Below are 24,545 nucleotides of genomic sequence, written 5' to 3' on the forward strand. Positions count from 1 at the left end.
CATGAAGAGAATGTTTCCAGGGCTTAAGGAAGAAAGCTAATGAAATCAGAGATTAACAAGGTGGGTGTTGGCATGATGGTGGGAAAGGGACTTGCAGCCTGTAGCAGACCTAGGTCTTCTGCTCATACTACCAACTCCAACCTATGTTACTTGCACCAGTCCAGTGAGACTCTTCAGGCCCCACTTGAGTGCTCAACTCAATTCATTCAAATAATGAAGTTCAAGTTGTAGGCTGTCGTATAGTCTTGGTAGACAGTCAGGTGGAGGAAAAGTCCCAGACAAAGTGCTATTTAAGCCAAAGCCTCAGTTTTTCAGTAGGTATTAATCGAGTGGAGAGAAGCTTTGGAAGAAGAATGCTCCAGCTAGAAGGAGCTCATCCATCAGTGAAGGGAGTATTTCTGGGAGCTACAAGTCCTGAGTAGGGAGCAGTTTCTTTCAGCCACTGGACCACAAAGGAGGAGAACCAAGAGGCAAGGCTGGGATGTAAGCAGAATGTAGATAGTGCAGGGTGTTGTTAGTCATGCTAAGGAAATAGATGACTTTTTCTTGGCTTAAGGAGAATGGTTGAAGAGCTGAGACAATAAGATTTGCATGGCTAACATAAAGAATGGAAGAGGAAAACAAAACTGATCATCAGTGAAGGGGATAATCCAATTTGGAGATGCTGGTGACCTTAACTAGGTTATTGAAAGAGATTGAGCCCAGAGCAGTTGGTCCATCAATTAAAGAGCTATTTAGAGAATAGAGTTTATATGCCTTGATGGTCATGGAGGTTAGGGAAAAGGATGCCTGATGGGCCTCTGACTTGTGCAACTGGGTGGATATTAGTGCTGTTCATGGAGAAAGAAACTCAGGAGGAGGAACAGATTTCAAAAGGAATTCGAGAATCTCTAACATGAGGGGATGAAACTAGCCGATCAATCCTGGGGCTCTTCATACTCACTGGCCTTCCACATGCTGAGAATATCACACACGTTGTCACACTTAGTCTTCTCAGCTGTTGGAGATAGGATTATGTGCTCAAAAGATGTGAAAGCTGAAGCTCAGAGAGCTTAATGCCTTGTCCCTTAGATAATAAGTAGTGGAGCTAAAAGTTCAGATCAGAGCTAAACCAGGTTCATTTCATTCTAAAGCATGTGCACCTTCTATTTTATCACTCCCCTTTCCCTTTGAATCTGATACGTGTATTCCGCGAAAATAGGTCACTTGTAGAACACAAATAACTTTAGACTTCATGGATTGTTAGATTGAAGGCATAAACTCTACCTTCTAACTGATCATTATCTCTCACCTGGAATACTGCAGTTGTCTCCAAACTCTTCTGAATCCACTCTTCTTTCCCAGTCTGCTCCATCTGCTGCCACCAAAGTGATCTTTTAAAGGTCAGTTTTAATCATCGTGCTGTTGCTTCAAAAATGTCAATGACTATCTATTGCTGTTAGGATGGAACAAACCCTTAACATGCCTCGATGATGTAGCCCCTGTTAACTGACCCACTTCGTCTTGTGCCACTTTCCACCTTCTTCTCTGTGCTTAGGCCACACTGGCCTTCCCTCGTTTCCTGTGCTGTGTTCTTCTACTCTGCATGAAATACTCTTCTTCTGCCTCTATATCAACCAGCTAGCTTCTTTTCTTCATATCTCAGCTTATGTTGTCAATGAATCAGGTTCTGATAGACTCACAAAACAAACCACAGTTTGTTTTTTCATCTAAGACCACAGTTTGTATTTATACGTGGATTTGTGTTCATTAGTTTTTTCTCACCCATTAGATTCCATGAAAGTAGTTATATAACTGTTTTGCCAGGCATATAATTGGCACTCAATAGATAGTTTCCAAGTCAATTAATAAATTTATAAAAGAATGAATGCAATCCTGGATTAACTAAGTTATATTTGATTATTTCTTTGGTATATTATTATTTAGAATTGAAAAAAATATTTTCTTTATTCCCATAAAATAAACTTAGTTTCAGTTATGTACAACATTGTTATTTAATATCTTGATGATATAGTATTTCTCCTGGTACTATATTATAGTTGTTTTTCCCTTTCTGAAGTCGATTTTCTTTCACATGATAAATGAAGCTAATTCTAACAGCATAGTGGTAATTACTGAATTGACATTTTTTGGATTAAACCAATTAAACCAAAGCAATTAAAACTTGGAAATGGCAACTATAAAAGAAAGATATATCATCATTCAGTGTTCCAATGAAGAATGGAAATGTGTTATAATTAGTCTGTAAATGTCACATCTTTATTGTACTTGCTAATTAAATGAGACTTTTCCATCTCAGCCTTGCTGAAGATAATTTGGAATTTTCATGAGTGATATTTTGTTTTCTTCACTCAGAATGACTCTCTGTCATGTGACTATCATAGTCTAACAAATGAGGCTTAGATAAGGCCTAGTGAAGAATGCCACTAATGTGCCAGCCCTTAGCCCTCAGGTAGTGGTGGGCTTTCAGTGCTCAAAATAGGCTATCAGGACTCTGGACTGAACACATGATTGAGATGGATTGGGATAGAATATAGCATAAGAGATCTTTGCAACTTTGCAATCTATTCTATGGATATATTGTTGAGACCTCTTAGAATTGTCTGTGAACATTGACTATGGTTACCTAGCCTTTCAATCTTAAAGGGCCAACTATAGGGATTAGATTACATGAGCACTCAACAAAGTTCTTTATCTTAAATAGCCTGTAATTCTACATCGAAGAAGGAGCAAATTGAAGATGGGTGGAAGAAGGCTTACATATTAGAGATGAAAGTTCCAGGAGGCAGTTTTTTTTGGCCACCAGGGTGACTATTTATGATCTAGTCCAGCCTTTATCAACATGGGGATCCCAATCTCCTAGGATTCTACAGAATTATTAGAGGAGTCCACAAGCCATGTATGTATCTGTGTCTAAATAAACACTGTCATATGCCATATATGTATATTAACATTTTCCAAATGTATATAGATTGTTATAAAAATGAGAATTAGCTGCTTTGAAATATTTATTTCATAGTACCTTTTCACCGGTGTATATTTTCTCAGTCAGGTATCTAAAAGATGTAGGTTCTTCAACCTTGAGGCATCATCTTGCATCAAACCTCAGTGAACTAGTTGTATTTCCCATTCTATGGGCTGTACAAACTTTTCCCCCCCCACACCTAGTATTTCTGAGGTTCTTCAGATTCCAGGACTCCATCCTGAGTGTTACCTGTTACTTTTCTCATCTGATGCTCTGGTTTCTCTGCTCCCCACTTTCTCTGTTTTCTACGACTTTTTGATGCTACTGCAACTCTCTCTGGTTGAAATCAGACTCGGATTGTCCTCAGCGTCCTCTCTTTGTTGCCCAAAGCAGAGATATCATTAAGATGGTTGCAGTACATAGTAAACTTTACCTGAGACTGGAGGATAATATGAGGGAATTATAGTGCAGAAATAGGAAACATAGCATTAGATATTCAACATCATTACTACTAGAGTCCATTAATTATGTCCATTAATGGGGGTCCCTACTGGTTGGCTCTGTCCTTATTGTCCAGCCTTGTTTCAAGTGTCTACCCTTCTTCCACAGGCAGAGCTGCTTCAATATTGTCCTGCCTCCCTGGACTCTAGGCTAGAATCCTTCTCCCTGAACATATAGAAATTAGTACATGTTATGATTTTATATCCTGGACGTTATTATGCAATTCAGACCCTAAAGAATACATTAAAATTACAATAGTAAGTAACTGTTATTGTCTAAATATCATTCCAAGGTAGGATTATCATTTAATGAGCCTCCTCTACCCCAACAATCTACTTCCAAGCAAGAGGGCTTTCCAGTCAGAGGGCTGAATGATCCTTTTCACAAAGCCTTAGAAGAATATGGATTGATGTCTAAGCACGGCACAAGGTCAAGATAGGACATGTCTTTCCCTAATAGACTTACAATAAAAAACCTTCTCCTAAGTAACATAAAGGTCTGGCCTTCATAGAATGGGGTAGCAAAAGGTCTAACTTCCTCTCCCACACACACCCAAAGGCTTGCCTTTTCCTATTGCAAATTAACATCCACCATGTCCACAGGTGATCTAATGTTTAAAAATGGTTTTATCCTTGAAAAAATTAGAAATCATCATTATTGTAGTAGGATAAATGCTGGTCCAGGTGTCCAGTGACATGCTGTCTAGACTCAACTCTGAAATTAATAAAATCTCGCCATACCAGCAATCTGGTCTTCTTTTCCTCGTGTTTGGGATCAGGATTGTTTTGTTAGTATAATTTTTGTTTGTTAATTTGCTGATAACCAAAGCTCCTTCTAGGTCCAAAACTCTCAGATATCTCCAAGTTCACTTATGGAATGTCAATTGTTTTGTTTTTCTCTTGACTGTCTTCAGTAGCATTGATCAGTTTGGCTTTGCATCAATTCTATGAATTGTAAAATAAGAAAAAAAATTGGATTAGGTGTGCTGTGATCAAAATCAGATAGACATTTGAGTGTCTTGTACAAAATGTTACATCTCAATTTTTAAAATTAGCCTATTGAAATATTTCCATATATCCTTAAAAGCAGAAAACATACTTATTAATTTTCACCCAGCCACTGAACTTCACAGGTCATTAAAAATGTGTTAATGAAAAATTAGTCACTTGCCCCCCGGTTATAGATGGTGATAGAATTACGAATTGAATCATATGTTTCCATTACTCTCCTTAATTTAAGAAATGAGAGTTAGCATTAAAATAAAGAGAGAGACTTTGTCAGAATGCAGATATTTTAAAAATACGCTATTAAAAAGACTGAACATTCTATTTACAGTTATAATTACTGCTATGTATATGAGAAATAGAGATGAGAATATCTCAGTGTATGTTCCCTAGATAAATCTTGAGGCAAGTTACAGAAAGTATTAAAAGAGAAAGAAGATTCTTAGACTCCAAAGAGTTTACTGCATGCATTAACTAGAGGTGAAATGGCCGCTCAACTTGGCCTCAGTTGAATAGATGCCTGTGAAAAAAAAAATACACGATGAAAATATTATGTTATGACTGGGCTAGCTTAAATTAAAAATACATCAAAGAAACATGATATTTCAGACTACAGATTTAGAATTTACTGGGAAACAAGTTTTGAATTTTAATTTTGGCAATTAATATTTTAAAATATGAAGACTATTTAAGTTAACAGAAGATAAGCAACTCTGCTTTCCCTCCATGATTCATGGATGATTTGCTGGGGAAGGTCATACACACGTAGATAAGAAAAAGAAAAAAAAAAAAACCCATGAACATTTGTATTGTTTTCATTATTTCCTAATAGGGGTTTCTGAAAATGCCAGGATGTTCCTCTCTCCATACAATGTAATGTATGATTTTTATCACTGTCCTGCCATTCCCAACATGCAAGGCTTCATAGTGTTTAGAAACCTTAGTACTCCAAGGTGGGGTATGTAGCTTAGAACTAAAGAGTCATCTTTTCTGAGACTAAAAGACCCAGGAACAGTCTCCTGGTGACACAAGAGTGACTTGCACAAGTCTACATTCTTCATTCAAATAAAACAAGAGCTATCATGTACATACTGGTTAGTTTTTCTTTAAACTCACACTTTTTAGTGCAAGTAAGATATATTTTTAGTAAAATTTACCCATCTAGCTCAAAAAATTTTAGGTTTTGAGGTTATTACAACAAATGCATCTAGTCCATAGGTCTTAAAAGTGAAACAACTTGCCTTATAAATGCTTATAATTAGAATATACTTTAATGACTACTTTTCTTGTTAGTTTCTGGCTGTTTTTTTATGAGTGGAAAGTTTAGGTGGGTTAAAACAGATTTGTGGGAAGGTAAAAGGAGTGAAAGAGGTGACAGCTAAAAGTTACTTCATTACCAGAGAGAAAACTAAAAGTCTAGGTTCTCCTGCCTACACTGCAAATGGAAAACAAAGGGACTTAGTCATTGAGGAAACATAACAAGACAGGGTCAAGGGAAACTGAGGCTCAAAGAGATTGAGGAATCTGCCCAATGCTATATAATTGGTGGTGCTAAACACACAGATGTGACTGCTACCTCCCTGCCCCAACCTTAAACATAGGCAGAAGATAAAATACTGACAATTCAGGAAAGTCTTACACACACACACATACACACACACACACACACACACACACACCCTCTTTCTCAAATAACACTTCTGTTAGCTAATTTGCACAAGTGCCACCATTAACGATGGGCTTCTTTGGTCTAAGACCTTGTCTGAATTTTTTCTTTAGGGAACCTCACATACAGCATAATTCTGTGAACTAATTAAGCAAATATTTGCCAAGAGCTGATCTGAATAGGATGAAGAGGAAGAGGACACTGAAAGGTCTACAGCAGGAGTGGGGTGGGGAAAACAAGAGAAAATTGAGGAGGGAAGACTGTGAAGGGGGCAAAGCTGTTGGTCTGGGAGAGGTTTGCAGTTGACCAGAGGCTATACTGATTATGTAATGAAATTGTGCTCTAAATGTGTTCTGATGTAGGGGAGCCTGGGTGGCTTAGTTGGTTAAGTCTGCCTTTGGCTCAGGTCATGATCTCAGGGTCCGGGGATCAAGCCCCAAGTTGAACTCTCTGCTCAGCAGGAGTCTGCTTCTCCCTCTGTCTCTCCTTCTCTCTCTCTCTCAAAAAAAAACAGTCTTTAAAAATAAATACATATTCTCTGGTATGATCGTGTAATGCTTGTTTCCCTTACGTCACTGCCTTCATATATTCATTCTCAGCATTTGTCCTCTTACAAGCAGCTGTTTTACATTGATCACCTTTCAAAAGATTTTTCTGATATTTTTATTCTGAAGATGCACATCTATAAATTAATGTCTCCAAATATTAGTTGAATTAAGTGAGATCTTCAACCTTGCCTGTTTCTTAGTTCATTATTTTTATGGTCTCTTTGAAAGACCCAGAAATATCTTTTAAAAAAAAAGATTTTATTTATTTATTCATGAGAGATGCAGAGAGAGAGGCAGAGACACAGGCAGAGGGAGAAGTAGGGTCCTAGCAGCAAGCCCTATGCGGGATTCGATCCTAGGACTCTGGGATCATGCCCTGAGCTGAAGGCAGATGCTCAACCACTGAGCCACCCGGGTGTCCCAAGATCCAGAAATATCTTGATCAATGTCATCCAGAATGTTCTGACCCCTCAGGCTGACTTTCCCAGGTAAATAAGCTGTGGAGAGCAGTTGTTTCTGCTATATTCAGTGTATCCATGTTTTCATGCTTCCTTCCTCCTCAGCTTTCCCTGCTAGTGAAGATCTTCAGGACTGTCTATAATTACACTAACTTTCAGATTATTACAAATGAATCAGCTTTTTAGTATTTTCTTCAGTTATTTTAATTATGATGGATTTGGGAGAGTTTTTTATACTAAAATTCTTCAGCATCCTTGATCAAATGTCGAGGGATAACAATGAGATATCTGATGTGAAATGGATCAGTGTGGCAGATTGACTTGAAATGTCTTTCTTGGTTCAGAAATATTGCCAGGCCTAGGGTTTAAATGAGCTAATGTTTAAAATGCCAACAGAGCATTTTCAAATTTGATGATGTAAGCTTCCTGTTTGCTCAGACAGGATCTACAAATGATGTGGATTGCACAATCAGATCGATGTGTGGAGTTCAATGGGAAGGTATTCATTGAACAACTACTATCCATTGTCCACATGTAGAACCTATTTGTTCTTGTCTCCCAGGAGGTGTGATCTTCTAGGGGTAAAACAGTCACCCACACAGAACTTTTTGTGAAAAAAATATTAAACTTGTTTAGTGGTGGACTTCAGGGTCGAATATTGGAGTGAACGGTGAAAAAGCCTAGGGGGTGGCTGATATAGCCAAGGCCCTCGGTATATGTCTTGATTAGAGCAGCTCTGGAAAAAGTTAATTTTGTGATGTATTTCATTTTTAATCTACTACAGGAAAATTTATAATAACCTTGGAAATTGGATGAATAGATCTCTCAGGCTATGCATATGCATTGGTATACTTTGCTAAAACAGTCATTCTTTTCGGTGATACATGCTGTTGGGGAAGCCCAATAATTTATGGACTTATGTTTGTGGGGTTTTTTCAGTGCATTGTTAGAGAACCTGACCTCATGCCTTTACGACAATTCAGTCATTCCCAAATTTGTGCGGCAACGTGAATCTCCTTGAGTGCTTATAATGTACATGGTGTCAAACACACTGAATTGGAGGTTCTAGTCTATATTGTTAACAGACGACCCAGGTGGGCCTTATGAACAGGCAAATTTTGGAATCTCTAGTTTATCTGGCTTAAGATTAATTTTAGGTAAATTGGCTTTTACCCACCCTTGCCCCCTCTCTTTCTATCTATTTCTCTCCCTCTCCTCTATCAAGACTTAAAAACAAACAAATAAACCTTAGTAAGAGCTAATTTGCTTTAAATGTACTTTTAGTTTCCAGGCTGGCATAAGTGAGATACATTTTTCCCACAGACCTATTTTTTTGGCCTTCTTTCTGCTATTTAATCAACAGTTAAGGTGAAAAATCTTGTTCTTCTCTGTGAAGTGGCTCATAAGACGGAAGAGGAATTAATTTACACTGCCTGGTGTCAGGATGCATTATGATTATGTTGACAAAGCTATAAAAAGAAAGTATCCAAAGCTTATTAAAAAATTCCAAAGAGGTCCTGTTAGAGCAGATGGATGAAGCAGAGTGCTTGATCATTTAGCAGCTACTGAGCTGAGGGATATTCGAGCCAACGTGTACACAGCTAGGGCAGCTTGGAGAAGGTCACCAAATCATAGTTATAGCTTTCAAGGGGAAAGTTCAGAATTTTACAGCACAATGTTATAATTATTTTTCTTACTCTATAAAAATGACTAAAAAGCCTGGTAAATACATTGCAGTCAATACTGAATTGCCTCCAAGAGGTCTTTTTTTTTTTTTTTTTTTTTTGGTAAGATTTTTCTTATTTATTCATGAGAGACAGAGAGAGAAAGGGAGAGACACAGGCAGAGGGAGAAGCAGGCTCCATGCAGGGAGCCGGACATGGGACTTGATCCAAGGTCTCCAGGATCATGCCTTGAACTGAGGCAGCTGCTTAACTGCTGAGCCCCCCAGGCATCCCTCCCCTAGGAAATCTCATAGTGGATTTCCTTTGTTGTATTCTTTGGAGCTTCCTCTCATTTATAATCAGAAAATATCTTTCCACAAAATGCAAACCAGAACTACAACAATAGAGTTCAGGAAAAATAAACAAATAAATAGTCTAGAATTACACCCCCCCCCCCAAAAAAAAGTCTTATGGTTTCTAAATAAAAGTTTATATTGACTTCTTACTGTTTTCATTGAATTCTGCTAATTGTGATGTAAGAAAAATTGGAAGGTAAAAGTAACAACCTGAAAATAGCAGTAATTAATTTATGGAGAATTATACCACCAGCAATGGAAATTTGCTTTCATCTTACTCTGTGAAGGAATTTTGAGATCTCTGAATGTGTGTGGTCACAAATGATATAATTATACCATATATGTATATCATATAATAGTTACTAGAAGTCTAAAGAGAACAAAAAAAATTTTATTCAGTGTGCATTTTATTGCAATCATATGATCTTTATTTTTAAGATTCAAAACAATGAAAATTTTCATATTAGACGAATTGTTTGAAAAATGTACTGAGTTTGGTTCACCAGTATGGAAAATATGAAGTTCAAAGCAAGAAAGTATTCTTTTTTTAAAAAAATTAATTTATTCATGAGAGACACACAGAGAGGCAGAGACATAGGCAGAGGGAGAGAAGCAGGCACCCTGCTGGGAACCTGATGTAGGACTCGATCCCAGGACCCCAGGATCACGACCTGAGCCGAAGGCAGATGCTCATCGACTGAACCACCCAGGTGTCCCAAGAAAGTATTCTTGATAAAGTGATTCATACGTATGGTAGATGGTGTAGTAGGTGAATTTTAGGTGACATTTGGTCCCTAGCTTTATAATTCTGAACATTTCTATGCTATCTAATCTCTCCTAAACTTCTAAGGGTGTGACTCTAGGAGGGAGGCAGTAAAATGAAATGATTAACCCATGTTTTGGAATCACATGTAACGGCTTAAATCCTAATTTAGAGCAAGCTCCTAATACCTGGAAGATTCAATTTTGTTTGCCTCATTTGAATTATGGGTATAATTCCCACCCTATCTCACCTGACCCTGTATCTCTGACATTTGTGGGAAGGATTAAATAAAGTAAGGCATTATAAAGCAATACCTAGGTAAGTAAAGACTCAATTAAGAGCAGCTGTTTCAAATGTGTATGGCTGATACTTAATCACTCCTTTACACTTCCTTTGATGCTTTTTATAGACATTGTTGTGCAATAATACAGGTTCACTTAAGTTTCTGATTTGTTTTTTTCAAAGATTTATTAATTTATTTTAGAGAGACAAACCACGAGTGGGAGGGGCAGGAGAGGGAGAGAGAATTCTAAGCAGACTCCACACTGGATGTGAGATCTTGACTTGGGGCTCCATCTCACGACCCTGAGATCATGACCTGAGCCAAACAAAGAGTGGGTGACTTGACCTACCATAGCACCCAGGCTCCCCTGATTAGTTTTTTTTAATGTCAGCAAAAAGCCATAGTCTTAAAGGTCAAAGTTGTTTCTGAAAATAACCTTGCTTTTGAAAGAAAGGATTTTTAAGCTATCTATAACTGGAGAACTGGGAACAGACTTTAGAATGGGAAAGAGTATATGACAACATAAAAGTTACTTTTTGTTTCTGAGAAGAGAATTGAATCATTCAGTAGCTGGTGAGAGAGGAATTCAAGATGTGATGAGGCCCCCCTAGTATTATCTGAGTCTCTGGGAAGGTGCCCAGGATCCCAGTTCACTGGGTCGAGCTGGAGGGGAATTAAGCAATAGAAATTTGAATGAGGTTAGGAAATCCAAGTATAGATGGAACTAGGATTTAATTCTCAGGAAACATAGCATCTTAAAGAAGCTTCGTATTTAGTAGAACCCTAGAAAGGTAGACAGACAATGGTGAGGAGAAGTGCCTCAGCAGATGAGCCACATGGAAGTTCCCAGACCCTTCCAGAGGGGTGCAGGAGAAAGATTGAAATGACCTCAAGAAAGGCACAGGATAATTTAAATAGGCCATGGGCCCTAAATACCGCAGGATTGGAACAAAGAGGATGCAGATGTGTATACTTCTACCTGAGGTTCTGGTTATAGATGAGACAATGGCAGTGGATCTCAGTCTACAATGGTGGACAAGTGGTAACTCCGTCACGGTCAGTGTGGTCACAGGACATCTGCACACCTGATGCCTGTCTTCCCTATACCTAAGACTCCCTTTCTTTTTAAAAAAATTTTTTATTTAAATTCAGTTTGGCAACATACAGTATAACACCCATATACTCATGTATATGTGCTCATCCCATCAAGTGCCCTCCTCAGTGCCGATCATCCAGTTGCCCCATCCCCCATCCTCCTCCCCTTCCACAACCCTTTGTTTCCCAGAGTTAGGAGTCCCTCACGGTTTTTCTCCTTCTCTAATTTTTTCTCCCATTGAGTTTCCCCTCCTTTCCCTTATAGTCCCTTTCACTATTTCTTATATTCCATGTATGAGTGAAACCATATGATGATTGTCCTTCTTTGATTGACTTACTTCACTCATCATAATACCCTTCAGTTCCATCCACGTTGAAGCAAATGGTAGGTATTCATTCTTTCTGATGGCTTAGTAATATTCCATTGTGTATGTTTATGAGGTTCCCTTTCAAGAGAGAAAGGAAAGTGGGATTGGTGGTAGGTGTGTTAGTCACCTCCTATTCATGATTTCCACCTGAGGATTGTGAGGATGATAAACCCGTGACACCTGACACTGAACAGATGTGGTCAGATGCAATCAAGAGCTGTTTATTAGTCACATATACTCATAGTCATGGGCAGGAAGACACTTTAGGGCTACACAGGGAATGTACTTGGGAACAGAGTAAACAACCAAGGCTGTGGGAGGCAGGCTTTGTAGTATTAAGAAGGTGGCACTCCTCTGGGTTCCTCTGGGAGGATATGATTGGCTTGTTTGGATAATTCTTCAGGCAGTCAGGAAACTGAAACCTGCTACTTAGGGATGAGCAGGAATTATGCATGGTCCCTTTGATAGGGAACGCTGTTTGGCAAAGGGACCTTATCCATGAGGGCAGTGTGAGGAGAGGAACTTGTGATTAGGCCATCTGAGGTCTATTTTTACCACATGTCAGAGCAGAAATCTGTGTGGCATTAGTGTAGGGAGTGGATATCCTCAGGGGTGGGCATGAGTTTTTTACTTTGTGACTTAAATAGTACTTGAGAAGCCCATTCAGTCTCTCAAACCTGCTAACTAGGACTGACTATGAAGGAGCTGAAAGTTTGACTGATTGCTTTCTTCAAGATCCCAGTATTGTGCATTCTGCTCAGTGAAATGAGTGCCTTGGTCACTATTAGTGTATCTTGAACTCCAAAGGGGATAAGGAACATCCTAGTGAAGCTTTATATTGTAGTCTTAGTGTATATATGTAGAGAAATGGGTTACCTTGATTTTTATTTTGGGTATTTGTGAAGTGATTCCCAGTGTTCTTTACCCCAACTTGTAGGGGGCAACTTGTAGGCAATGTACAAAAATGTCCAGATGGGCCCAATTGTTATTATCTGAAGTATGCCAATCCTGCTGACCCTTGGGTTCTCATTTTATCAGAGACATTCTGATTAAGGGATAAAAACAGCAGTTTTCCACTGAGTTCCATCATGTATAATGGTAGAGATATCATCAGTAAAATGTATGCACTCCCATTGCTGGCCATTCATTTAATTCTAACGGGCTCCCCAAGTAGTTGGCTCTGGCGAAGGCATGGGCCTCCACCAGCACTGTGGCATCTGTTGAGAGACTGAAGATAGGACAGGCCACCCCTTCCGCAGGTAGATTATATCAGGGGGCCCAGGTTTGACTATATCCAGTAACAAAGAAGGCTCAGAAGCTATGTTGAGCTTTTGGGGGTGCTGCTTTAATAACTGAAGGTGTAATGGCTAGCCAGCTGCAAAGGGTCACAGGCTTAAGGTTTGTGAGAGCTGTATTTCCAGAAAAGTCCATTGTATGGCCAGTAAATGCCACTCTAATGGTATATAATACCAAGCCAAGAAAGGCATCAGAAGCCCATGGGCAACTCATGGCCAGCAGACGTGGCCCAGAAACTCCAGGAGCCATGAAAGATGTTTGCTGAAGCCCCTGTGGTGAAGAAGCTTCTGAGGGCACAAACTGGAGTGCTTGCTGATTTCAAGTTAGACAGTGTTAGAGCCTTTTATTGGTGGGACCCCGCCTTCAAAGTGGGCTAATTTGTAAATAACATTAGTGACATTAAATGAAATTTGTAAATGAAGTATATGTTACCTTCTGAACCCAAGAAAGGACTAAATATGTTGAAGTTGTCTGACCCCTGTGAGTGCTGAGATGGTCAATACCTATTTCTTTTTAAAATTTTTTTTAGATTTTATATACTTACTTACTTACAGAGCATGAGTAGGGGGAGGGGCAGGAAGAGAGGGAGAGAGAGAATCCCAAGCCAACTCCATGCTGAACTCCAACAGAGCCAGATGCGCAATCTCTTGACCCTGAGATCATGACTTGAGCCAAAATCAGGAGTCAGATGCTTGACCAACTGAGCCACCCAGGCTCCCCAAAACCTTTCTTGATAACCTCAGGGATGGAGCAATTGTCAGTTTATCAAGTATCTTTCAGAGATTTAATGGAGGTGTCAAGGCCTTGCACTATGTGCGGAACAATGATTTATCCCCTTTTTATGAGCTCTTTTGTGACTATTTTGTGTCTTTCATGAGTACATCAAACAGATAATGTCATACCTGTGCTCCTGGAGAAAAGTTAGTGTAGTTAAGATTTTGCCTATAAAGATTGTGTACAATGGCGAGGCTGTTGAAGTATCCCATCGCTATTCCTTGTAAAGGGGAATTGTGTCCTGTCAGTGGTAAAGGCAAAGTGTCTGAGAGTCTGTTTGAAATAGGCATTGAACAGAACATATTAGCCAAATTTATAGTAGCAAAATATTTACCAGTCACTGATTGGATAGAGTCAGTGATTTCAGGAATTAGGTTATTGGGTGTAGAGGTCTTAATGGGATGGGACCGTGGCATTACAATTGTAGCAATCCCCTGTAGGCTGCCATTCATTTGTTTGAGATTTAAGGAACAGGTCAAATAAGGCTGTTAAATGGAATAGCAATGGGATTAGGGAAGGATTCACTCATGACCTGTTACATAACAAGTTTTTAATCCTTGAAGACCTTGTTTGAATTACATTCAATCATGTTAACTATTTTAATGGGGTGGGGAGAGTGAGGAGTGGGACATGGGTCATGGGTTCTTATTTTGTTAAACCAGTATGTGTTGAAAACTTAATTTTCATTTTCATTTTTTTTGGGGGGGTCAGAGTGTCTGTGCCCACTATGGGATATTTTAGGGCAATGAGTGCTATAGCCATAGGGAATTTAAGCTACACAAAAGTTCTTGTAGTTAAAAGTGAGTCATACCTATTTGCCTTCTACCTAATATTCAGCAACCCCTTTAAGTAAATCCTTGATTATGGGGGATACCATGTTTTGGTTAAGACCAATTGGTGAATTTCTGCAGATAATAAAATTAATTCAGGGGTGCCTGGGTAACTCAGTTGGTTAAGTGTCCAACTCTTGGTATCAGCTTGGGTCATGATCTCATGGGTTATGGGATCTAGCCCTGGGTCAGGCTCCACACTCAGTGGGGAGTCGCTTAAAGATTATCTTCCTCTGCTCCCCCCTGCCTCAAATAAATAAGTAAATCTTTTAAAAAAAATAACTCAGAACTTAGATTGTAAAGGCACACAAGCAATCAGTGTCCTTTTATTTTTTGCTATATAAATTTTTCTAGTAAATTTTGGATTTCCAATTAGGTCAAATTATGGACCTCTGTTTTAAGTTGTTTTTTATTGGTTTTCTCTCCCTGTATTCAGAAGTATTTCTTTGTTTTATTTTTTTATTTATCTTGTAATTGTTGTTGGTTGAGGATGCTGCTGTCCAGTCCTCCCATATTTATAAGTTTCTTCTCCCAGAGAACCTCAAATCAGTCTGATCAGGTTGGGAGGTCTCCCCAGTAGCAATAGTTTATGGTTTGAATTAACCCCTTCATGGCGCCACAAGGGTGCCATGGGTGGGTTGTAGAGGATTAGAATCTTTGTTGCAACAGAGACAAGGAGAACAGAGTGGCACTGGAAAGGGTTGTGGGCCTACCACCAGACTTGATGGGTAAAAACCTTCCTCTGCTGTGGCCTCACCTCTTCTGTCGTATGGACTTCCTCCCCCCACCCCCCCCGTTTAAATTCCCCATGAATATTTTAGGTATTTAGGCACATAAAATTGCAGCTTTCAGTTTCTGTCTGCACAAATCACCTGCAGTGCAGACGTTTTGGATATTTATGGGGAAACATTCAGAAGCTTGGTAGCCTCCTTTGTAGGGGGCTGCCTTTTAATCCAGGAAATACCAGTCTTCCTGGGATCAAGGTCCATGTCCAATAAAATCATTTTGTCTATGGCTTGTATGGAGACCATAAAGCCAATAATTGTAGGATTTGCCCTTTGGTGTGCTGGTAGGCAGCAATACTGAACAAAGCCTAGGTACATTGGCTATGAGTTTTGTTTTGGGAGAGCAGTTGAGTACCAATGTTCCTTCCTCCCCCTACCTTTTTTTTTTCACCAGCCCCTGGGCCACAGGCCACGATGGATGTGCACCTCGATACTCCTGAGGGTCAGGAGAGCGCAAGCAACAGTGGCAAGGGAAGCAGCGGCACAGGAAACCAGCAAGGTCACTACCCTTGCATGAACAACAACAACTGGGATGCCATGCTCAATTCTCTACTGGGTGGTGATCTCCTTTCTTTCCACAATCCTCACAAGAGGCTATCTATCTCTGGGCCTGTCCTGGAGGTGCACGGTTCAAACAATGTCTGTATAGCTTCCCTCAGGCAGCCGGTGATAGTCACCAGGCCAGACACAGTGATGTAGGCTGATCCTTGGTAAGCAGGGGCCACCTGCCAAACAGATTAAGCCCGACATCACCAGGTTATACTGGGCTACAGTGAAATAACAATTCTCATCTTGGGGGCAAGAGAGTTTTAGGGTGGGAAGGGATGGCAATGGCTGGCAAAGACAACAGAATACCACCCAGGACCTGGCCCAAGCCTGCCAGAAATTAGCTGTTCCATCTCAGGCAGCCTCACCATATCACAGAATCAGCTAAGTTAACCAAGTGCAATGAATTAAGGCTGACCAGGTGTCCTTAGTCATAGTGGAGCATATCATGTGGTTTGGGACACAGTGGTTTCTGTTGCCTCTTATCCACTCCATTGGTAAGGGAGAGATTCCTGTCTTGGGGACCTGGGGATGGCTAAGCACACAGCACTTGACACTGTACAGGTGAGATTGATAGCTAATTATTAGTCATACATATTTATAACTCATGGAGAAGGATACTGAAGGCCATGCAGGGCCTCATAGGGATGGTACTGAGGAACAGAGTGAACAACCAAGGGACTATAGGAGGCATACTTTGTAGTAACAAGAGTGTGTGGTGCCTCCTGGTTCTTACAAGATGAAATGATTGACTGGTTTGAATAATTCCACAGGCTGGCAAAATCACAACTTAAGGATAAGTAGGAACTGTGCCTGGTCCCTTTGATAAGGAGGATTGTTTGGCCAGGGTACCTTATCCATGAGAGCAGAGTGGGAAGAGGGAAACATATTTAGCCATTTGAAGCCCTCTCAATTTTCCCAGATGTAAGGGTAGCATATAATATTAAGTCTTAATTTTAGGCCTTACACCACATGGAGAAATGAATTCTGTGTATGATTGTGAATTGGTTGGAAATTTACCCCAGAGAGAATAAATTTTAATGTGGAAGTGAATGATTATACTTGAAATCAGAAGACTGTTTTCTTCTCTGAAAGAAAAATGGGGATCTGTGAGTTAAAATAAGTTCTGTTAAAGAATAATATATTTACATCATTGCATATCTTTTGTTTTGTTTTGTTTTGTTTTGTTTTCTAAGTAAAATGAGTATCTTGCTGTTACTTGAGTAAGAAATCATTGAAGGGAGCCTGGCTGGCTCAGTCAGTAGAGTATCCAATTCTTGATCTCAGGATTATGAGTTTGAGTGCCATGTTGGATGTAGAGATCACTTTAAAAAAGTATAAAACCAAACCCTTTGTCTCCACCACTATACCATGAAATAAACTAGTGAACATTATTTAAAAAATTATTGAAACTTAGCTAGAACTTCCTTTTATGGAATAATAGAAGGCTTAATGTCCTTTAGAAAACCTTAGTACATAACACTCTACAAGGTAGGATATATTTTCAAAAAAAATGTAAGCTTTTATTTATTAATTAATTTAGAGAGAGAGAGCATGCACACACATTGGGAGCAGAGCAGAGGGAGAAGGAGAGAGAATTTTAAGCAGGTTCCATGCCCTTTGCAGGGCTCAATCTCATGACCCTCTGATCATGACCTGAGCCAAAATTGAGAATTGGACATTTAACCAACTGAGCCACCCAGGTGCCCCCTCTTCAAAACGTTTTTTAAATGTATGCTTATGTTGGCAAATAAGAGAATGCTTCATAAGCCCTGAACAATGAAAAATCACAAATCTAAAGGCTTGTGAGTGGTGTACTCACTGAGTTCCCCAGTAATTCACAATATCTGTTTTTAAAAAGCCATGTTCTGGGGACAGGAAAAGAAACTTAGGAACCACTCAAGTTGAAATATCAAATTGAGTCCTCAGCATTAGCCTTAGGCTATGAAGAGTGACATGCTGAGTCGAAAGGTAAAGGTAATGTGGGAAAACCCTAACCTTCAAGGGAAGACAGTAAGTATACTTGCCAGTCTTGTCCTTGACTTGGGTGGAAAGGGAGGGAAAATTTTCCTGATCATTTATTACCACAGGGGGAACCTTATATAGGTTTGCAACTTTGTAGTCTGAAAATTTTCCTGCTGAGAATTTAAAGCTAATCAATTGGGTAGTGCTCCTAGGCCCAGTGAGGCAAATTCAGAGCCTATCTAAAGGAGAACACTTTAATTAGGGTCTCAAGTAATTTGAAGTAAAAAGTTTTTTAAAATATAAGTTTACAATAAAAAAATCATAAAACATGCAAGGAACTGAGCCACCATGAGATAGATTATACAGAAACAATATAATCAAGTATAAAGGATTCAGATATTAGGATTATTCATGCAGAATTTTAAAAAATAGACTTGTCATTTTGATAGGATAAATGAAAATATTTAAGTTATGTATGCCCAAAGAACAAAATACTGTGTGATACAGTGAGGCAGACTTGAAAAAGAGCAAAACATATTGTCTAGAAATGGAAAATACAAACTAAAACTTGATGTGTAGTTTATGTAGCAGATAAGACACATGAGAGACCTAGTGAACAAGAAGATAGTTCTGAAGATATTATGCAGAATATAGCATAGAGAAACAAAAGAGATGGGAACTATGAAAGGCTGAAAGACATGGTTAATAGAGTGTCTATCTCATGTGTCTATTTGGAATTCCCAAGGATATAATAAAGGATAAAAGGTAAAAGTCAATGAAATACCACCTGAGAATTTTCCAGAATTGTTACAAGTCTCAAATTCAGGAATACTAACAAATCTCAGGAAGGAGAAACAAAAAAGGTGCCTAGGCACCTTGTATGACATTCCAGAACCCCAAAGAGAGAAATCCTCAAAATAAGCCAGAAAAAAAAAAAAAAAAAAAAACCTCCACAAAACACCAAGGATGACAGATATACCATCAGTGTATTAGTCAGGGCTCTCTAGAAAAACAGAACCAATAGGGTATGTATTTATTATAACTAATTGGCTCATGCTATTATGGAGATTGAGAAATTCCACGATCTGTAGTCAGCAGGCTGGAGACCCAGGAGAGATAGTGGGATAGTTCCCTTTGAAGTCTGAGGGCCTGAGAAGCAGAGAGCGAGAGCGTACTTTCCAGTCCCAGTAGGAGTCTGAAGGCAGGAGAGAGGCTGATGCCCCAGCTCCGAGACAGTCAGGCAGAGAGAGCAAATTCTTCCTTTCTCAGTCTTTTATTATACTCAGGCCTTCAGTGGTTCGGACAATGACCATCCACATTGGGGAAGGCAATCTTCTTTACTCAGTCTCTCGATCCAAATGTTAATTCCAGAAACACCCTCACAGACACACCCAGAATATTGTTTCAACAAATACTAGGCACCCTGCAGCTCAGCCAAGTTGACACATAAAATGCTCATATTTAGTAAACCTTTTAACAGCAAAAATGGAATAAAGTAGGATAGTATTGTGAAGTGCTTGCAGAAGGTAACCTTCAACCCAGGCACTTCCACAATCTCCTTTTAATGGCAACCTAGAATAGTGTTCCAAGATTAAGGATAAATTAGATCTTTTCAGACATACAGAAACCACTGATTCCTTAAAGGAATTTCTAAAAGCTGTGCTTTAGGGAAAAGGGAGAATTATCTCAGAATTGCAATGTGCAAAAAAAAATACCATTGTGGAAATACAGTAGTATTATGGATATAAAGAAAAATGTGGTCCTTAGATACATGCTAAAATATTTGATGTGAAACGTTATGGTATCAGAAGCTTCCTTTCAAATGGTTGACAAAAATAGTGTGTGTGTTTAGAGAGAGAGAGTGAATATAGCTGTTAATTCTTAAATGGAGGTTACATACTCTTCTTTCGACTTATTGGTATGACAATATTTAAATACAAAATTCTGAGAGAAGACACTATAGCATGAAGTAATTTATTTAATAATCTTAGAATTTTGTCACAAATTATTATAAGCCCCACCTGTTTTTTCCATGATCAACAATATTCCCATCAATATCAATATCAATATCTACTTTTCTGGCATTTCCTCTCTGTGAATCCTCCAAGATCATCAGCAATGGATCAATGACCACATCACCAGCTTTGCCCTTTTCACGAATCAAGGGCCCATATGTATATGTGCCTATTTCTGGAATCTCTGTTTTATTCTATCAATCCTTTAGTATGCTACACTAGCTTAATACCTAATACTTTGTAACGAATCTTTATATCTAATGACCCTAAGTCCTTAAGCTTTATGAGTCTTCATTGTAAGTCTTCATACCTTTTTCCTTCCTTTTTAAATAAAATGCTATTCTTGGGCCTGTTGCATTTACATATAAATTTTGTAGTCAGTTTATCACTCTTATGGTGGATTTGCTTACAGAACTTCCATTTTTAATAGCCTTTTAATAATACTCCTTCACATCAGTCTCTATTTGCAGACAATGCATCTTATGTACACTTTTATTGTGTAACTTAGAAATGTTCATGATTCCCCAGTGTTCAGAGGAAGGAATACAATCTCCTTAAAAAAAAAAAAAAAGATTTATTTATTTATTTGAGAGACACTATGTGAATGGGAGGTGGGGGGGTTAGGGTCAGAAGGAGAGAGGGAGAGAAAGAGAGAAGCAGGCACCCTGCTGAGTGCGGAGCCCAACACACGGCTTGAACTCACCACCTTGAGATCACGACTTGAGCTGAAATCAGGAGTAGGATGCTTAACCAACTGAGCCGCCCAGGAGCTTCCACAATCTCCTTTAATGGCATTCATTTTCTTTGCAATATGGGTTCCAGTGATGACTATGCTTCAACTTATTTTTCCAGCTCCATATGGCTTAACATTCTGTGAGAGCTAGATGTTTCCTTTTCTTTTACTTGGAGGTTGCCTTTTACTTTCACTTCATGAGTTAGCTTAAATTATTTCCCTTGCTTGGTAAGCCTTTTAATGTCTTTTCTATCTGTATGAATCTCCCCCTCCCAAATATTAGGGCCCCATGTGTGTTCCATAGCTTCTATGAAGTCTCAGTTACCCCAAAATTCAGTAGCTCTTTACCTTTTATATTTCTGTAGCATTTTTCATTTGTACCACTTACTAGAAGATATCAGATGTTGACTTCTGTTTTTACATTCCCTTTAATGTGCATGTATTTCATCTGTACAATTAGGTCACACACTGTTTCATAGTAAAGACCATCATTATGCATTCTGTGTGTGTCCCCACTTTGGTAATTACAGTGTTTGGTCTTATTTCTTTAGAATTTTGCACTGGATAAGGGTGCTCAATAACAGTTGGCTGAATGAAAGCCGAGTCTCTTCAACAAATATTTGGTGAGGTGTAATAGGAATAATGAATGAGGTGTCAGATGAAATGGGTTCTGGTTTTGCCTCTACTACTCCCTAGTTCCGTTGCTTTAGCCAAATCATTGTATTTTTATGATCCTCAGTTTTCTAACCTTTAAAATGAAGATAGTAATGACTGCCCGACAGTACAGAATCACATGCACTGAATCTCACTAAAGTGATTTAAAATGATGTATGCTCAACACATGTTTATGCTTTTTTTCATATAATGAAAATCATCATAGGAAATTTAGAAAACACAAAGTTCAAGGAAGAGAATAGGAATTATGTAAAATAACAGCACTTACAAAGCACTGTTAAAATTTTGGATATTTCCCTTATATTTTTCTGTGCATCTATTTTGAAAATTATTATATATAACTGGTTTTGAACTTTTTATTATGCCTACTGAATATATTTTAGACATATTTTCATGAAGATTCATTTTTTTCTAATGAACTTATGTAACATTAAAGAAATATAGTAACAGAATTTATTATTTTTACAAAGGCTTTTGTAAAAAGTTAGATACATCCATATAAATAAGTTTACTTCTTAATCATAGACAAATATCAATATACATAATTTGATGAACAAAAATATTTCAATGGTATGACTTTTCTTTCTGAAGTTATTTGCTATTTGGTTGGGAATTTTTTTTTTTTTTTTGCCTAAGTGACCCAGAAAATCCTCAAAACAACTTTAAAAGTTTTGCTACTGTGATTTTGATTGAATTTTTTGCTTGATGAAACACCAAAATGATTTCTTCTTCTGCAAAGAAAAATAAAATACTGAAGAGGACTTAGAAAACAAATCAGAGCTTGAAAAAGCTCAATCATTTACCCATTTTTCTCAGTTGGAAGAAAAAAAAAGATGAAAATTAAATCTATTCAAAAAGAGACCAAAAGACATCCCAAAGAATTTTTTTTTTTTAACTGATGAAATAGAAGAAAAAGATATTACTGGAACTTTTAAAGCTGTACATTTAAACATTAAAAAAAGCATCTTACATATAAATCAACTTTATCCAATTTAATTAAGGAAAAGTTTGTGAATGATTTCTGTCCTCAGTTGTTTTTCACTTTTACCATTGTGTTTGAGCTTTTGGCTATGTCTATTTTACATAGTTGGTTTAAGCCCTGAAATGTTAGCTTTCTAGAAAATTTTCTTTTTTCAAACTTTCACTAAAAATTTAGAATTATTTTGGTCTTAAAACAATTATATTTTAAAAGATATGATCAAACAATTTATAAAAGATACAATAAAATGATATTAAATAAACCTAACATCAAAATATGGACATGTAAGATATTTATGTGCATCTGTGTAATGTAACACACAAAATTCTGGATGGATATGCACCAGAATTATAATAGTGCTGTCACTGGATAATGGGTAAAAGGCAATTTGCTTTTTCTGCTTCTAGAAGAATTGTCATTTTTTTCCTACAATGAGCGTGTATTATTTTCATATGCAGAAAAAAAAGAATTAATTTTGAAAAAGAGATGTGAAAGAATAATTGTTTCATTCGGTAAGTAAACTCTATTAGAGGACCTACTAAGTGAGTGCCAGGCATGACTTAGTGCTACAGATGTATCAGTGAAAAACCTATAAAAACCTATGCCTACAAAACCTTATAAAATCCCATGCCTACAAAAACCTATGCCTTTGTGGAGCTTACATTGTAGTAGGGTGGATAGTAAACAGCAGTGAAATTGTAGTAAGTTGTAATGTGTGTTAAAGCTACTAAGTGCTACAGGAAAATAGAGCAAGTTAAGGGAAGTCAGGAGCTACAGGGAGAAGACGTTATTTTAAATGGAATGGCAGCCTTACTGAGAAAGAATTGTCTCAACATATTTTGTGACCCTCAACATATTTTGTGACCCGATATTATTTATTTATTTATTCTTTATTACTCAGATTAAGAATTGTTTTTCAGGTGACATGACAAAACTGAGAATTTCAATCCTATTTTAACTAGTAACGAAACACACAAACATGGTTTGTTGCTGAAAGTATACAAACGCTTTACCCTTAGGGAGAAACCATGATGGAATGGTGTGAGGGAGATGCAGGCTTCTGTGACAGGTGGCTTGTCTGGAACAGATGTTGCAGAAAGGTAGTCAACTTTGAGGTATTTGTGTGGAGGGGATTCGGGGGGCAGAATGTAAATTTTTTATGCTCTTTTTCCCCTCTAAACACCAAGTTTCAGGGAATACCTCGGTGTTCATCTTTTCTTGTCTTTATGACTTAAAATGTCAGAGACTGTCTCTAGAGCCAAATGAAAGGCCTACTTTTAACAGGATAATCAGTGTTTATAATGATAATCTATTATAGTGCCTATAAGTTAATATGATTGATTTCTAAACAAATTTCATTTGTGTGGTTGTTAACCAAGCACATTTATATCCATTGTTTGTTGGGTTCTAAGGTAGTAAAACAGGTAGTATTGTTCTACTTCTGATAAATGTGGAAATTTAATTAGCAGAGAAGTTAAGTGTCTTGTTGAAAGTCACAAGTTTATTAGAAGGAAATGCAAGATTCTGCTAAATGCTCACTTTTAGGTGACCAAACTTTCCATTGCTCCATTTGGTGGACTGCTTAATAAATATGAGGACTAATATAAGGGCAGTCATTCTAAGGGTGTGTTAAAGTAGTTCAGTAATGCTATCATTGCTCAAAGCTCCACTTTGAAATCTTCACTTGAAATAGAATTCTTCTGAATATATGCAAATCTAAATTACTAAAGGAAGCTTTGAAAAAAAAACCTCAAGTAATTTCAGTGCAAAGAAATGGGTGATCAGTTGGGATAGTTTTTAATCAAAAACAGCTCACTATAAAATATGATGTTACATTTTAAACATAGCATAATTCTACCATTATATTATACAGGAGTATAAAGCGGGTTGCCCTGATGGAATCACAAAAATATTTTGAGAGGTAGTATACATATGTAGCTTCCTAAAGTAATGGCTTTGATGAATATGGTACACATTTACATGTACAAATTCTCATACATTAGTAAAAATAGTTCTTTTGTATCACTGCATTTTTCCTTTTGAAGACAGATAAACATACATAAGGTGTTTTTAAAATATTATTTATTTATTTATTCATGAGAGGCAGAGACACAGGCAGAGGGAGAAGCAGCCTCCCTGCAGGAAACCTGATGTGGGACTCGATCCCGGGACTCCAGGATCATGACCTGAGCCAAAGGCTGATGCTCAACTGCTGAGCCACCTAAGCATCCCAACATGCATAAGTTATAAAAATTTTCTGAAATAAAAGCGTGCAG

The 24,545-nt window shown here is 38.0% G+C and overlaps 1 protein-coding gene across 12 annotated transcripts in view; it reads left to right on the top strand.

The window, feature by feature from the left end:
* Positions 1–24,545, top strand: part of PKIB (cAMP-dependent protein kinase inhibitor beta) — a 196,969-nt gene that overhangs the window by 158,552 nt on the left and 13,872 nt on the right. For 11 of the 12 annotated variants that reach the window (XM_041741873.1, XM_041741912.1, XM_041741857.1 and 8 more), the window contains one exon: positions 15,751–15,855. The exons of the other annotated variant lie outside the window; for it this stretch is intronic. In XM_041741873.1, coding sequence (XP_041597807.1) covers positions 15,771–15,855 — 85 coding nt within the window. In that variant the 5' untranslated portion in view covers positions 15,751–15,770. The remainder of the gene's footprint in view (positions 1–15,750; positions 15,856–24,545) is intronic. 12 annotated transcript variants of the gene reach the window in all.

Source organism: Vulpes lagopus, chromosome 2 (genome assembly GCF_018345385.1).
Source record: "Vulpes lagopus strain Blue_001 chromosome 2, ASM1834538v1, whole genome shotgun sequence".
NCBI lineage: Eukaryota > Metazoa > Chordata > Mammalia > Carnivora > Canidae > Vulpes > Vulpes lagopus.